The following is a 17,711-nucleotide window of genomic DNA, read 5'->3' as shown; positions in this document are numbered from 1 at the left end:
GATCAAAAGGTGCATCTACTTTTACAAACACACTGGCAGGGCATGAGGGAGACAGCCACAATCTCCTTTTGCTCCCAGAAACAGGTACGTCTTTATCCAGGTTTGCAAATTAAGTTTTAGCCCACAAAAATAGTATCAGCAACCCTGTTTATACCTCTATGTCAGTCATTTGAACTGACATCATTGAACTGACAACTTCAATTGTTTCACATAAGTTGGTTATCTTACTTCTCCTCAACTAAGCAGACAAATGGTCATTTACAAAGCTCTCTTCATTATGCATTTAACTGAAATGCATGTGGGTTCTCTTGTCAACTCAATCTCTGTTACAACACTAGATCTGCAGCCACAGAAAAGTGTTGTGGAATGATTTTGTACAGGTTTGTACAACTTCAGTTGTCTTAAGTTGTGTTCTTTGCATATGCCTGAAATGCGCTGTTCAGACACCACACCAAGGCTCATTATGTATTAACCATAGCTCAGAACCCAAATCATGAATTTGAGCTGCCAAACACAGGCAAGTCATAGTTTGAAGGTGTTTATCTGCTTTCATTTTCAGTCTGTTAATTCCTATCTAAGCACAGAATTTTCCATGAGGAGAAACATTCAGTTCAGATATTATGCTAATCCATAGGCCATGATCACCAGAAGCCACAGCTTGAAAACCCACTTCAAGCCTTACCTGTATCACTTGATGTAGTAACAGCAATTCCACCAGGAGCAAAAGGATCATTATACTTCAGTGTTTCTGTCTAAAAGTTAAAATTCATTAAAGCTGTTTGCTTCAGACCATCAAGATTCTTAATTAGATTAGCTATAATTTGCCAAAGGGTCAATATTTTAATTTAAAAATAAAATCCTATGCTAATGTCATCCTTAATTATTTGCTGAAGAATACAGAAAATATTAGTTTTGCTCTCAAAAATTGCATCAATCTCCCATGAAGGCAGAGATTTCTTTCTTTAAGAAACCAATCACCCACTAGATTGAAATTTGAACATTTAGCTGCCCTTGTGCCTTTTAAAGTATATTCCTTCCAGGCATTGTTACGTAAACTATCTGGAAAATTACTTTCAAATCAGTAGTATTAAAACAAATGTTTTGTTTGAAGATGCCGGGATCCAGAGATGCTTATTAAATCTCAACAGAACCTCAGATAAATTGCTGGCTAAGTCAACCAAAGCCCAGCTGCTATCCATGCAAAGTTTTTAAAACACAAGCACTCTGCAGAAATCACCTGAACTGTTACACAGTCAAGTGCTGGTTATATTATGTTACTTCTTTCATGGATCAAAGTAGCTACCAAATGAGTAAACCCTTCTTTAAAAATGGGAACTGGGAACAGTAATTCTGAACATTTCCTGTTACAAAACCTCTCTATTTATTCATTTCCAAATATCATATGATCTAATATTTCTAGACTCTAGGTGAAGCACTTCACTACAAGATGTCATAAAAGAATGGCAATACAGCTGCAGAGATCAATTGCCAACAGCCTATTGCATTTAAAACACACGTTTGTTGAGTTAGAGAAACTAGCAGAATTCCCTATTTAAATACTATGATGGTGCTTCAGTTCAATACCCCAATAGATGTACATGTACTTCTTCCAGAATTACCGTGGAATTATTGCTGTTGCTGGTTGCACTGAAGGGGTCAATACTTCCAAAAGGATCTGTGGATGATTGCTTGAAAAAGGAGTCAGCTGCAAAAGGATCTGAACCTTTGAAAGGATCACTACCAAAAGGATCTTAAAGAAAACCAAGTCAAGATTTATTACTGAAGTTATGTTTTGCATTCACTTGCTGAAAATGTTTTGCATTCTCTTATAGAACTACGTGCACAGTAATCTTGCTCATTTAAGTGGCGCCTATCTACTACAATGCTCTGTTTCGCACAAAGGCCCAGTATAGGGGCTAGCTTGTTATATGCTTCCTCTCACTTGAAGCGTTCACCTAAATATGGCTTACACAAAATGTCAATGTAAGCAGTCCTTGCCTTCTCTGAGTATGCACTTACATGAGCATATGCTATGACATGTTTGGATATTCACCCTGCTCACAGGAACTTTAGCTACTGCTTCGACTACCTCTTCTGCAGTCCATGGCACCACATAATAGCTTACATAATAATAATTTATTTATACCCCGCCCATCTGGCTGGGTTAATATCATTTATTGCCTGAATCACACATTAAAATTTGTTGTTAGTGCTGACACAGAAAAAAGCTAGGGCTCCTTGCATGTACAAGAAACACATTGTATAAATACCTTCTAACCTCTAAAAGCTTGAAGCAGGAAGAAGAGTTAAAAAATAATTAGGAAAATTTGAGGGTGAATGGAGGGGAGAGGTAGCATTCTCTAGGAACATCAGCTTGGCAGAGGGTGTATGTTCAGCAGTTTTAAAAGCAGAGAAGGTAAGAAACCAAGAACCGACCTTCCTGGATCAGGCCAAAAGCCCATCTAGTCCAGCATCCTGTTCTTACAGAGACCAGCTGGTAAGCAGAACCAGAGCACAACAACCCTCTCCCCACCTGCAATTCCCAACAACTGATCTTTATCCTCTATGAAGATGGCAAAGATGACCACACCATTAATCAGCAAAAAGCAGAAGGGAGTAAACATTATGAAAAGGTTCTGAAGAAAACATTCTACAATGATGCCTTCAACGCACTGGGAGAAGAGAAGGAAAACAGATCTCATGGCAACAACATTTAGAATTCTCTAGCTGCTTGGTAAGCTTGGACTGGATGATTCCAGAATTTCCCCCTCCCAAAATCTGTTCACAGAACCTCTGGAGAACTCCCTTCTGCTTCCCTTAAATGGTACAAATAGGCAAGTAATAGGCTGCCATAACCACATGCCAGTTAGTAGAAGATGTTGGGTCTCAGCCTCAAGCACTTCCTAGAGAAAGAACTTTCTGATGTTAGAAGATTTGTGTGCCCAAAGTTGGGTTACTCCTTGTTCTAATAAGCTCAGCATTTCCCATAGCTTCCTCTGCAAAGTGAGCATCCTTGTGTTGCCTTAATGTAATTGAGTTCTCCATCACAGGTAACATTTGTTTGGGAAACCTGCTAAGGCTGAACTCATATAGAGCTCCAGTTCTTCTATTTCTACTCCAAATAAAAAATTACAGTCCCCAACGAGTTCCTCAAATGTCCTGCTTGTGCACTAAAAAAAAAAAAAAGTAACTCACCAATCTTCCCAAAAGGGTCATCCTTGAAAGGATCACCTATTTTAAAGAGTGAAACATCACATGTAAATATTTCCCCTAGCACTTGTACAGACCTTTAGGGGCAAAACCAAACCTCTAATTACCTGTAAAGGAGTGTCAAATGGTTCTGTGCAGCTGTATACAACACAGGCCATACATGGGATATTGTGGGAGCTCAACCTGTATTCCCACTCATCTAAAAATTTTATCTGCCCTTCATCCTCCTTTCATTCCCTTCACTTAACTGCTGCAGAAGCTCTCAGGTATGTATGCTATGAGCTTCGACATCAAAGGACATGGGAGGAATTGCATCCCTGCACAGAACCACTTGAACAGCTCCTACAACTAAGTGCAACCTTGTTTTCTTCTTCAGTGCTCTCATACAGTTTCAAAATGAGATGAGCTAGCCTATTAGGAGGTAAAGGGAGAAGCATCATGAAAAGAACAAAGGACTGCTTACTTTTGTGGCACTGCTATCTATGGGGCTGGTTTGATCCTCTCCTTCATGTGACAGCTCCCTGGGGTGGCAAGGACACACACCCTTTTATTGAAACCCTGGGAAAGGCACTGGGCTATTAAAACATTTCTGTCCCTGCTATTTCTCTGCTCTAAATTTCCAGTTCTTGAAAAGGTCTTGGCTATGCTCTCCCTCCCACACCCCAGAGTTAGAGCACTTTGATATGCATTAGTATGCAACACACATGGTTAGGCCCTCACAATCTGCCAAGACTCACCTCACAAATGCTAACCACAAGATGGTCAAAACAGCAATTCAAGAGTATCAATATTTTAAAAGAACCATTTTCCTGCTGTTATTTCCCTCATTTAGTAAGAAATATTATAGCCAAATACACATCACTGCATGGTAACCACAGAGAAGGTTCTGCATACCAGTTATTTTACTTCCTGAACACAACAGTCTATCAACAATGCACATGCAATTTTGAAAACTGGAGAAAGCAAGGGGGAAAGGTGATGTTGAGAAAACAAAGCAGAGCTAAAAGGAAAACCTGCCCAAGGTAGGGTTCCTTCCTCCCCTACCTCCCTCAAGACTTTTCACTTGAATTAGAATTTTCACTGAAGTTTTCCCCTTATCCTTTGCTCTTTTATTTTTATTCTCATTTGTCTCTTTTGTTTCATTTCTATATTTTATTGTATTTAGCTGTAAACTGCTCAGACAGACTTAAATTGAACGGTACTAGAACTGCCCTAACATTTTAGAATGAAATCCAAGCCTTTGGAGAATATCAATTTGTACCATAATCTACTACTGTATATATTTTAGGAAATGATGTGTCCATTTGTTTATTTGTTCTCTCTATGCCCTTGTATGTAACGCCTCTTGAGGGTTCCTGGGAAGGGGGCAGCACTCTTAATTGACATTTGGATGCCAAACAACATTTTGCATCAAGATGGCAGACTGAAATCTGACTTTGGTGTGACTTCACCCTCTTTTGCATAGGTTTAGCCACCTCTCAAGATATCATCCCAAGGTGGAGGTCCACACTGATTTTGGGATACCGGACTGAAATGTGACTTTAGCGTTATTTCACCCGTTTTTTGGCATGATGGGTTCAGAATCAATTTTTGTTGTTGTTTCTTCACATTCCCAGACAATGCTAAGCACTCTACACCTGTGTGTGTGTGTGTGTGTGTGTGTGTGTGTGTGTAGGGGGGCGGGAATATCTATCGCTATCTATGTTCACATAACCTAATGGAAATTCAGCTTAATGACATTAAACACTTTTTTCAATGAATGGCTACATACATATATCATTTTATTTGCATGGCACCTTTCCATAGTTAAGACCATGCTCAAGGCAACCTACAACATGAAAAAATTACATAATTACAGATAACACAAAAGCAGTCATAAACAATAAATACAAACAGAATGAAAGATAACTTACTACCAACAAAGGGGTCAGCCTCAAAGAAGTCTAAATTGGAGCCTTCAGCCTGATCAGAGAGCTGATGGGATTCTTCATTAAATGGATCTCCCTAGTAGGAAAGAAATATAATGCACAACTGTACAAATCTCCTCATCCCATCTGTGATGTCAGTAATTACACTTATTTTACATACATGGAATTAAGTATGAGAGGGATGCAACTTCACCGGATCCATCCCACTTTCTAATTGTCTAAAGTAGAATTCAATCTTTCACTCACTGGGGGTTGGGAGGGAGAGGAGAAAGGAACAATTTCCTCAAATTCCCCCCACCCCCAATAAACCCTGCTTCATTTGGTTGGAGATAGCACAGAAGTCTGCAGGAATCTGCAGGAAGAATGGGAAAAACTCAATGGATAGACAGTTCCATTTGCAAAAGGGCTACTCTGCATCCAAGTCAGTGAGTCAGCACCAAATTACTTCACTAACCTGACACCCATTCCTGCAGAATTAAGGAATGCATTAAGTTTCATACAATACTATATGTAATGAGGCATTTTAAAGTGCTCTACAAACTCACTTTTTTGGTAACATCTGGTGGCACAACCTCCGCTTCTTCTACTTCTGCTTCTGCTTCTGCATGTGTTGTTTCTGGACTATTCCTGGCCTTTTGAGGGGGAAAGTATGTTTATACTTATACTAAGGTTCAGAGTCTCATGCTCTACTGACTGAGCTAAAGTTTCTGTTTATACTGTGATATACAAAAGTTAAGAGACTGAAGTGAGAAAAGATACGTACTAAAGGTAATGATTTCAATTTGTGAACACATCTAACCATTAGTGACAAGTCTATATAGCAATATTGTTTACAGAATTGCTGTTCACAATCTGTTCATTTCTGGCACACATTCACCTTCAATACCAATGCTGCTCATGCTAACTCATGTATTCTTTTAAGAAGTGAACCTTGTAAGCAACAGCTAACGTCATCCTTACAAGCAACTACAAGTAGACAGTGGGCAAGCACATTATATAAAAAGGGATGTGCTATATTGTTTCTGAAACATTTGAGAATTACATCTGGAAAGGACAATAAGACACAAAACCAAACCAACGTTAATTGGTTGTATTCAACATAGGTTTTCCTCACAGTATATCCATTGAAATTAATGGATATGATTAACTTAAGTACTTCAATTTCAATGGGTCTACACCGAGTAGTACTAACACTGGATACGGCACATTCTGTCCAGTAATAGATTCAGATTGCCCAAAACCATGAAAAGTGGCCAATTATCACTAAGAGCTGCATCAGAATACTTGGGGCCAAAGCACTAAGGAAATATGCATATTTTAACTGTATTGCAACATTTCCCAAAGGTGGGTGATGCTATCAAAGTTTAGTTGGGATAGGTTGCAATTAGATGTAGACCAGGCAATGGGCAACCTGTGGCCATTCAGATGTTGCTGGACTCCCAGTTCCCATCAGCCTCAAACAAACCAGCATGGCCAATAGGAATCCTGTTGCAGTCCAGCAAGAACTGGAGGGCCACAGGTTCTCCATTACTGATGTAGACCAACCTCAAACGATAAAAAGGAACTTGGAAAGAGCTTTAGTATATGGACTTAAGCATTTTACCAGCTCTGCCATTTCTGATGGCTTGAGAACATTAAGATAAAAAAGGTTGTCCTCTGCAACACTGAAGGCTTAAAAAAGAAAGAAAAATACCTTCAATAGAATGGAACTTTGGAAGGAGGAAACCTATGGTCTCATACACTGTGGCCTCCTCCCCAAATATCATTCTGAACACTGAAGTCTCTGAAAAGCGTTAACAAATACAAGAAACTGATGTAGCACATTCCCACAAATCTCTATGAACTAGTTGGCTGAGGGCAGCATATTGGAAAAGGATAAACAATGCACCAATCTATACAAGCATCTCAATATAATAAATCTTGACTTTTGAACAGGAGCCTTATTGGCAGACAAGCTTGCTATTTTTGTAAACTCAAGCTTGATAATGTGTTTTGCATCTAATTGTTTGATAAAACAAACAAAAAAACCCCAATACTCACAGGAGGTTCATGATTTATTTGTTCAGAATCTGCTGAATTCTCTCTTTCGGCATTCTCATTAAAGTTAGCAGTTTCACTGCTGCTGTTGCTGAGGCTTGAATGGTTGCCATTTCCATTAAGTAGTGTGTTCTGTGGCTGAGGCTCCCAGTTAAAGAGGCCGTTTTCCAACTCTTTGAGTTCAAATAGTTTTGTTTGCACCTGTGAAGAGAAAACAATAAATATACTTAACAACATAAAAATAGCATATGCAATGATCTACCCAACTCACATATTTAAGGTGTTGCATGCCTCTTTTCAGGATCAAGTTTTCATTTTAGTTCCTTCCGTGGGATGTTAAAAGTCTGCAGTGAGCAACCCTCCTATGTTTCTTACAAATAAGTCCTCTATCCGCCCCCTCCTACTTGAGTAGGAACTCAAGTACTTCAACCTCTCAAAAATGAGCAAAAATTAGGATGGTCCTTAATCTGTAAATATGCCGCTTATACACAATGCTCACTAGAAACTCTGATCACTTGGGCAATTTGCTTTGCAATGCCTGTTTTGACCAATTTCTGCAACGACTATAGTCCTCTTTTGCACATTTCTCAGTATTAAGTACTTCAGTGCAAAAAAAAAAAAAAAGGCTCCAGTAAAAAGGGAAGATTAATGCTGCAGCATCCTAACATACTACCAGGTGATCCAAGAAAAGTATATTTTGCTCCAGGTGAGACAGAACCCAGAACTACAGGAATTAAACAGCTTGAGCTTCAGGGGCAAGTGCTCCCCACCCTTATCCAGTGTGGCTGCAAGGAAGAGATTAGAAGCATCCTGCAGTTTGTCATTAGGTCTGAATCAGGCCAGACTGTGTTGAGTTTAAAAAAGATTGTTTCAGGGTTGAGGAACATTTGGCCTCCCAGATGCTGTTAAGACATCAACTCGTTTTAGCTCCAGCCAACATGGTCACTGGCTAGAGATGATGGGAGTTGTTCTCCAATGACATCAGGAAGACCACAGGTCCCCTACTCCTGGTTTACTCAAAGAAGCCAAACTACAACAAGTGACTGACAGTGGTAGTAGAGAAAGCACCATGAAACAGGAGTGTATCCAGTGAATTGGGGAATACACAATGTCACTCTTACTATCTCACCAAATCCTCTCTTTAGTGGCGAGCAGCTACACAATATAATTTTATTTCTACTCAGCCCTGTCACCAAAGAACTTCCTTCATTTGTCCCCACAACCACACAGACAGGTATGTCTTTCTAAGGAACATACCTGTCATAGGCCCAAAACCATTCAATAAGCTTTGTGGCCAACCTAGGATTTGAACTCATATCTTCCTGGTCCAACTAATGCACATGACAACTATGAATTTAAGCTTTTCAAAGGCAAATAAAAGAGCTAGTTAGAATGTCCTAAATAATGGACTGCCATGGGCACAGTTGAGGCTGCAAAGGAACAATCTGAAGCCTTAAAGAGCACTCCTGATTGTTTTGTGGCAAAAGAGGGAGGCTGCCTGCCATGTGCTTGTGAACCTCTACCTTACACACTGCTCTTTCAGTTTTAAATAGCAGAGTTAGTTGTGATAATCCTTGCTAGATATAAATGAAATGGGGGGGGGGGGGCGGCTGGCTCAAACAGCAAAATTTGGGGACAGGTAGAAAAGGCAACAAGGAAAAATTGGTTCTCTTATTTTCTTACTGAAGTGATTTCTTGTTGTGACTCCTGAAGACCCTCCTGAAGAGGCCCCAGCTGCAATTTCCCCGTCTCGACACACTTCTCTAGCTCTGCTGTTTCCTGCTGCAGCCTGCCAAGCTCTTCTTGAGCTTTATTCAAGTCATCTTTATATGTGGAGATTTTGCACTCCTGATCAGTTATTTCTGCCTTTAGTGATGAGATCTGCAGAGCGGAAAGCAAAATAAGTTAGAAACCACACAACTTTGCCCCCAAACATTTTTTTTAAAGTAGCATGTCTAATTACAGGTACAGATTAATTTGAATTGGTGAATATAGATTCCATAAGATCTGCCTTTAGGAACAGATGATGCTAGTTCTAGTAGTTTCCGGTTTCAAAAAATTCCATATTACAGCAGTATGGCTATTTACTATGGAAGAAGTACTTGTGGAAGCATGGTTTTCACTGCATAAATAAAAGAAAGGAGCTGGACTACATAAACACTATTCCCACTATGGCATCTGAATTGGTCGGTTAAAATGCAATGTTCCTGATCTGCAAAACCAGTTTGCAGAGGATCAGGAATGTGTTGCTGCCTGCCTCCTTCATCTTTCGCAGACTGAAATTTATTCCCATTTATTGTTGTTTAAAGAAGTCATAGTCTGTCCCCTTCAGATGCAATGGAGAATCATTGCTTGCTCAAGAAAGGAACAGAAAAGAGTACAAGTGCAAGTAGCACATTCCTGATCTTCCACACCATGATTCTGAGGATTTGGCGCATGATTCTGAACTGAGCCAGTGACTTTTCAAGTTTACTCATTATTAGATTTTTCCACACCTGAGCACACTAAATTAAAAAGTAGCTAATTTGGTGATCTGACAGTACCTGGAGAGCAGAATCTCCATCAGCTCTGACCCACTGACTGCATGCTTGGGCTTAGCAGTCTGAATAACATCTGGAGAGCACTACATTGCTATGACAGGGTTAGCCAAACCACAACTTTATATTTATTTCTTCTTTTTCTTTTGTAGGAATATGCTGTTATGTTTTAGAAATGAATTGCTTTGGGCATGAGACTCTTAAGACTGTGCCCATCCAAACTAAGGCCAGCATTAATAGCAACTGGCCTTAAAACAGCACCATAACCATGTCCAAAATGTCTAACATAGCTTCGAGGAGGAGCCTACAGTGCATGTTCCAAACAAGGCAACAATATGGATTCTTAGAAGGATACAGTGGTGCCTTGCAAGACGAAATTAATCCGTTCCACGAGTCTCTTCGTCTTGCGGTTTTTTCGTCTTGCGAAGCACGGCTATTAGCGGCTTAGCGGCTATTAGCGGCTTAGCGGCTATTAACGGCTTAGCGGCTTTAAGAAAACAAGGAAACAAAGGAACAAAGGAAACAAACTCGCAAGAACTCGCAAGACGTTTCGTCTTGCGAAGCAAGCCCATAGGGAAAATCGTCTAGCGAAGCGACGCAAAAACCGAAAAACCCTTTCGTCTTGCGCGTTTTTCGTTTTGCGAGGCATTCGTCTTGCGGGGCACCACTGTATAGCACCCATTGAAGCATACCAATAAGAGTTACATTGCAATCATGGCAATATCTCTTCCCCCTCACTTTAAGGCTTAAATTTCAAACAAATTTAGTAATCTTCAGTCAATTGTTCTTTATAATGTGAGAACAGCAACATTTTTCCATTCCAGCTATTTTCTTCTTCACATCACACACACATATATATTACTATTGCTCCAGTGAAGAGTTGCAAAAAACTTAGGGGAGTTTTCACAAGTGAGCTACCACTGCCTACCAAATCAGCTTCTTCAGCACATTTCTGCCGGATTACATTAAGTTGCTGTTCGAGCTTGGCTTTCTCGTCATCAAGATTATTAAGGATTTCCTCTGCTTCCTGCTTCTGAGCCAACAGCGCCTGCAAATTATTGCTCTCCCTTTTTACTTCTTCCTGAAGATCCTGGAATTTTGCAAATAGGTGTTTTTTTTATAAAATAATCATTTAATGTATTCATGTCCATAAAAAGTATGACAGTTTGAAGATTTAGACCATATGATATATGCAGAAAAATGGAAGGGGTGGTAGGAGGCAATGGAAAAATCCAAGAAAACAAGACAGAAAGCATATAAATTGTTTTCTATGACAAAAATGAAGCAGATGATGTTTATATCACACATTTTCAGAAAGAAGAATTGTCTATTTTGACACAGAATTAAAAATAATAACATGAAAAGGAACAAAGTAAGTACTGTAACATGTTCAGAAAAATTGTTTGCTGATATCCCAGAGATGCATTTTAAACAAAAGGACACATTCTACTCATGTAAAAACACGCTGATTCTCGGATCGTCTGTGGGCCGGATTTAGAAGACGATTGGGCCGCATCCGGCCCTTGGGCCTTAGGCTGCCTACCCCTGCACAAGACACTTGAATTAAGGAGAATATTTCACATACTTGCTCTGTATGCCCACAAGACAATATATTGCTACAGTAATGCACGCAAGCAAGGTTAAATAAAGCCACTACACTTTTTGAAGTTTATAAAGCATAGCATTTTGAGATGATCAATACAACCTTTCCAAAATAAAAACAAGCAAGGATAATTAACTTTAGAAACCTAATTACGAAAAGGAAATTAGGTTCATAGATGTGAAAACACATCTATAGAAGAACAGACACCTTTCAATCTGTTCAATGCCTTTTCTATATGCTGAATTAAACGAGGTATTGAATGCTTTCACGTTTAAGTCCATATATTTCTTTTATTATAGCACATATCATAACATTTCAATTTACTCCACTTCAGTAAATACTGCATTGATTTGCACAACTCATTTTGAGTGTCTGAAATGCCATTCTCTTAATGTCCAGTTTCACCCTTTCTAAAGCTACATATGACTCTTCAGAGACATTTCTTACGTAATTTAATTTCAATGTTGATTTCTTGGTATGAAACCAAACCATGGAAACTATTGCATTTCTGATCAAGGCTCATCTTCAAAAGTTTCAATGCATACTAAGGCAGGAAGTCTGTTTGTGCCTCTAAACATAAAACATAACTGAAAGTTCTTAACTTGTTACTCAAATATGTAAAGCATTCTTATTATTGGAATAAATAAAAGGAGGCCTTACTCTCACACACGTATTAAAAATATCTGCTTTCCTACCAAAGCTTGCCTCATTAGGAGAAAAGCAAACAATCCTACGGTAGGCCTCCTAATATTGTATTTCAACAAGTTTCTTGGGAAAAACTGTAGTTTTAGTTTTCATACTAACATAACTGAATAGGTATATGTAGAGGAATAAGCATTTCAGGAGTCCATAATCCATTTTTTTTAAAAAAAGACAACCACTTCCAATTCCTAGTTGAAAATTCTGCCTTAGCTCATGAAGACAAGAAGATCTCCAGTCACACCACCCCTTTCAAATCCTGTAATTCATTTTCTATTAATCAAATTTCAGTACTATATGGCTTCTATAACAAGGAGCTACTAAAGGAAAAGGAAAATCAATAACCATTAAAAATGTTTAGAGAAATATGATTTTACTTTATAATAAATGGCCCATTTCAGGCTTCACTTTTTGCTATCATTAAAAAGAGGTGCACTTCTCATCACCTTATGAAAACAGATTTCACCATCATCTAGCGAGAAAAACTGCTCACAAATACACTGCTCTGTGTAAGACACCGCCTGATTGTGTTTCACCAGAAAAGACTGTAATGCTCAACAAATAAGAGGTTGCCACTGAATGACAATAGCCAATTTGGACGGATTTTTAAATTTAAGCAAAAGCAGTTTTTGCTCAGTCCCACCCCTCCAGCTACAGCATAGGTTAGGACGCAATCTTAGTATCACTTATGCCTGGGTAATTTGATGAACTCAATGGCATTTATGGGTAAGAAACGAGAAGCTTGGCAGATGTGTGCCTAGGTGCAATCCTTTATCTACAGGAAACAAAATCCTGTGCTATGGTGTACAGTGCTTAAAATTCTAATACTGTGGACCAGAACAGTATCTTCCTCTGCAAACATGCCACATTTTCCTCATCTCTCCTCTAGCACCATATCCTGCAGGCATTTAACATGACATTCCCATTCAAAATTCCTAAGGCAATAAAATTCTTACATCAGCATGTGCAGAACCCTTTTTTGCATTTGCTAAGGACACTTACTGCAATATATTTTTCAACAAGCTCTAAGTCAGTTCATCCAATACATTGTTCAAAGCACAAGAAAACCACACAAATTTACACTGAAATTACCTGGACCTCATTTGTCCTCTGTTTGATTGCGTCTTCTTTTTCCTTTAGATCTTGCTCCACATTATTCTTTTCCCTAGAAGACCAGCAAACAATGCAGGAATATTTAAGCACATCAGCTACACCAGGTACAGTTATCCAACCCCCTAAGCCAGTCTCTCTTTTTAAATACATAGTGGAACATTAAATTTATACGAATGCGTTTCTGTTCCTTTATTTACGAAGAAGAAAAAGGAAATATTCTACATATACAATTTTCACTCCCCCAGACATGGGTAGGTGGAAATAACAGCTTAAAGAGAAAGCAGAGATGAAAGGGAGGGGGGGGGAGAATCAATGAAATACTGTCTTCAGTGATCTCACTGTTGCTATGGAGCAATTGTCTGGTGAAAAGGGGGAGGGATTGCATCAGCTTCCATCTGTTTAACCCTTTTAGAACCAGAACTATAATTTAATAGACCTGAGCAACCAGATTATTTTTTCCTAGGAAAATACTAATCTGATCTTTGCAATATGGATAAAAATGAACAGTGGAGTGAGCATTTTTCTCCTCTTTTTGAAACATAAATCTGGAAGCAGCTAAACAGCAGATTCCCAATCATGGGTTAGATCCAGGGCCATAAACAGGAGGAAAATTGCTGCTAGCATAATTTTGCACACACATACATACAAGTGTTAGCAGATTTCATGCAGTGAAATGATACACAGGTTCTATAATTTTCATATTTTCTTAAGTGAAAAAAGCATCTTGGGGTCTGGTGTTATTTCCCTCATAGAATGTTCTAGAACAAGGTTTTAATAGCCTATCCGCGAGGAAGAGACATCCTGTGCATAGAATGGGACTTTTGGATCTGACTGCATGAAGCCACATGAAAACACTAGTGTCCATAAACCATTACAAGGTGCAGTTTCCCAAATATATGACCAAATACTTGGGCAGGTTGTGCTAATGTAACCTTACAGATCTTTTTACCCTGGGTTCACACACTCCCTTCACTCAGGGAACTGTCCTCCGCTCTTCCCCTGCTGGCATTTTGCTATACTTTGCAGGAAAGTTATATTGACACAATAGCTCAGTGGATCATTAGATAATATACTGAGATAGTTCTTTTTAGGACCCTCTCCAGCAGTGATTGTAATTGGTTATAAACCGCTTTTAATGTTGTCATTTACAATGTTGTGACCCGCCCTGGGATCTGATGGTGAATTGTAATAATAATTTCAGGCAGCGACCATTTTAGGTGAGTCCAATTGAAGAATGATCGCTGAGGCGCAGGTTCTTTTGGACGGAACAGGGGCAGGGTGGAACAGGGGCGCTTATGTGCGCTCTACCAACACGTGTGGGGGCCAGGAATGGAACTCTGTGCAAAATGGTCACCGCCTGTATAATAACAACAATTTTACGCAACTATTTCAGGAGATTAATATTGTGATGGGGGAGGGGGAAAGGGAGAACCAGCAAGTATGAGGGTGCCCAGTACGCTAGCATTTCAGGTTTCCTCTTCGTTCTTTAATTTTGCAGCGACAAACACTTCATAGTGTTCCAAAGATAGTTGAGGGGATTAACGAAAGATTGAAAAAGTATCCAAATCCTTAGAGATACTCTCAAGCTTGGGAATTATTCATGCATTTCATTATTTTCAACAGGTAACATGGCCTGCCACTTGATCAACGACTGACAAGTTTCCCTTGCTGTGATATTCAAGGCAAAGTAAAATCTCATATGCAGATTTGCATCTGTTCCTATAGCTCTTTCCTGTATTACAACTATTGAGATCTTCCACAACAGACAACATCCATAAATAGCACCAGAGATGAATGTGCTTATAATCAGCCAACACAGAAGAAATTAAAATAAACAGAACAGCAGAGGTCAACTGAAGGAGCACCCTAGCCAAAGGAAAAAAATTCACACAATTCTGCATTGACATTGATGCAGGTTTCTTTTGCAAGGCATCACATATGCTTTGTTTTTCATTTAACATAACTAATTTCATTATTTCAGTATTGTCAAGGCTATTGGTCCTATCTCTGTCAGAGAATACCAGAAGCCACTGCCATACAAATACTGTGCCTGACTATTATGACCAACTGCTTTGAAATCCTGAAGGCGAAGATTGAAATTAGAAAAGGAAATGTGTTTTATCAAAACACTACACAATTAAATTATTTCAAAACAAGTATATAAACACATACCAGCCTTCTCTTAACCACTGTGTAAATACGGATACAGTGAACTGTACTGTACAGGGGGTTTTTTAATTCCCCTGATCAAGAACATAGATATTCAGTTTCCTAAGGTAAGGACTTTTTCCATTTGTTTAAGAAACAAATGTAAATCCACTTGGAAGAATTTATCTAGAGCATGCTGTTATATCTAGGTCAGATAGGCACAGTTGCAGCCAATAATTTCTTAGCACTGAACATAAAAATACAGAAAGAAGTTATCTGAATAATGCACATAAACATGGTAGACTTTTAAATGATAAAAATTCAAGTAACCTCAAATAAATCTTACATTAGTAGACAGATGCAATATTAAAAGCAAGATAAGGTAGAAGGCACCTTACATATTCCTCTGCAACTGGATGTTGATAAAGGCAATACTGACAGACTACAAGTTCATTCTCTAACCTTTCCCCCCATTCATTTTTCCAGCTGATTGACTCTACATTTCAGTCAAAGTTTCACAGTCTTATTTTGCATTTCCATCTACCCCCGCACCAGCTCTCTCTCTCTCACTTCTCTATCCACGTCTTCTACCCTCTTCTCTTTTCCATCAGCTGTAAACTGTCTCATTTCTGTAAAGTGCAGGTACAGCAGTGGATGTGGTAGACCGTTGCCTTGTCCCTGTTATTGACTGAATGAGAGCCTACAAACTGAAGCTCAATCCAGAACAGACTGGGGCACTTTGAGTGGCTTCCTGACATCAGATGGGATGGCAAATTTAATAAAAAATAAAATAAAATTATTTCCCCCTTCTCTAACCTAAACATGCTACTTTGACTTTCATCACTTCATAAATCATTTTGTACTTCTCCCTTTCTATCCATCTTCAATCTATTGGGTCTATAATCATAACGATCAGGTTCATGATTTTGGTGAGCCCATGGGAGAAATGCCCTCGAACCTGAAGGCATATGAGGTACCCATTAAGCATTTCATTCATGTAAACATGACAAGCTACATATCATGGTGGGGTTCTAGGGGGTGCATTTCGTTTAAAGGAATTGTACCTTCCTGCTATGTAGTGTAAATGAAGTTATGGGCAATTAAACGAAAACAGTGCAAGCAAAATGCATAATTCTATTTACTTACCTCTGTAGTTCAACTATTTCATTGCTTAAAGTATCCAGCTCTTTGATTGCTGAAAAGTCTGCAACAGGACTTGGTCCTAGCATGTTCTGCAAGACAAAGGAGAAAATATGGTTTGCCATGGATCAAAACAAGCAGCCCGATTTGTAGTGGTGCAAGTAGCTGAAGTAGCATCCAGTCCATGGCAAGGAGGCAAGGAACGTCTACAGCACACTGCCCATACACACCTGTGCTCTAACTACAAGTCGAGGTACAACAGTTGCACTGGGTTTCCTTTGATCCTATCAGGTTTTCAGATGTTGGGACTGGATACAGTGGAGGTATAAAGGGGCTTGCCCAATCCATTCTATACAGGGCTGTTATAGGGGGATAAGCACCAGAACCAGAGCCGTCTTTACCCGGGGGTGCAAGGGGTGCGGTGCAAATTCTGGGGGGCGCCAAATGTTTAGCCACTGCAAACTGGTCCCTCTCGATTGGCGGCCACCCCACTCCTCCGTCAAATACTCCTGATGTGTCAGGAAACAAAAGCAGTTTTTTCTGCTGTGTTGTTATAGGTGAGCCATCCCCCCCCCCCAAAAAAACAAAAAAGCTCCACAACTTTGAGTTCACCCACCCCACAAAAGAACACTGGGTGGATCTTTGCACCCCGGTGGCACATATGCTAAAGACGGCCCTGACCAGCACAAAGGCTACTGCCAATAAATAGTATAGTATAATTTGCATATTAACTCATTAGGAAGTAATGAGGTTCTCTTGATAATTGTTGCCTCATTCATGTTACCTGTAGTCAGAATTTTGCAGAAAGTCTCCTATTGCTTTACTTGCAATAGTGACACCATAGCTGTATTTGTAAAAAGAAGACATTATGCAACAGATATATGCTATTCACCTTCCGATATGAAGATGTGAGTAGAAAATGTAACTGACAAGGTGCAATTTAGAGTACAATTTTAACCAGGGAAAGACACAAGCTTAAAAGGTAATCCAAGTTTTAGAAGTACAGTGCTGCGCTGCTAAAAAGACACGCTATTGCTGAATTCCTTATGTTATATTCAATAGTCGCAGTAAAGTTGATAACATTTCTTCCCTTAACGCCCAAAAATGCAATTGCTGTCTACACTGCTAACTTAGATTGTCAGTTGGTTAAGACTGAATGTGCCTACCTATCAGCTAATTACTCTACAGTGTAATTGATTTATGATAATTGAAGCAAATGTGCAATTCTGATTGCATCTTACACCTGGGCATATCTAACCCCAAGAAACTGATAGTATAATCTGTATTTAAATACTT

The 17,711-nt window shown here is 39.2% G+C and overlaps 1 protein-coding gene across 7 annotated transcripts in view; it reads right to left on the bottom strand.

Annotated features, from left to right (window-relative positions):
* Nucleotides 1-17,711, bottom strand: part of EPS15 (epidermal growth factor receptor pathway substrate 15) — a 52,353-nt gene that overhangs the window by 7,904 nt on the left and 26,738 nt on the right. For 4 of the 7 annotated variants that reach the window (XM_083619565.1, XM_083619569.1, XM_083619566.1 and 1 more), the window contains exons 12-21: nucleotides 16,422-16,507; nucleotides 13,107-13,179; nucleotides 10,641-10,802; nucleotides 8,859-9,056; nucleotides 7,179-7,376; nucleotides 5,684-5,770; nucleotides 5,124-5,214; nucleotides 3,196-3,231; nucleotides 1,620-1,750; nucleotides 683-752 (exon numbers count right to left, since the gene is read on the bottom strand). In XM_083619565.1, the coding sequence (XP_083475691.1) occupies nucleotides 683-752; nucleotides 1,620-1,750; nucleotides 3,196-3,231; nucleotides 5,124-5,214; nucleotides 5,684-5,770; nucleotides 7,179-7,376; nucleotides 8,859-9,056; nucleotides 10,641-10,802; nucleotides 13,107-13,179; nucleotides 16,422-16,507 (1,132 nt within the window). The remainder of the gene's footprint in view (nucleotides 1-682; nucleotides 753-1,619; nucleotides 1,751-3,195; nucleotides 3,232-5,123; nucleotides 5,215-5,683; nucleotides 5,771-7,178; nucleotides 7,377-8,858; nucleotides 9,057-10,640; nucleotides 10,803-13,106; nucleotides 13,180-16,421; nucleotides 16,508-17,711) is intronic. The other 3 variants (XM_083619567.1, XM_083619571.1, XM_083619568.1) reach the window with 1 other exon arrangement.

This window comes from Podarcis filfolensis (assembly GCF_964270895.1).
Source record: "Podarcis filfolensis genome assembly, chromosome: 6".
Classification (NCBI taxonomy): Eukaryota; Metazoa; Chordata; class Lepidosauria; order Squamata; family Lacertidae; genus Podarcis; species Podarcis filfolensis.
This window is presented reverse-complemented; position numbering and strand designations above follow the sequence as displayed.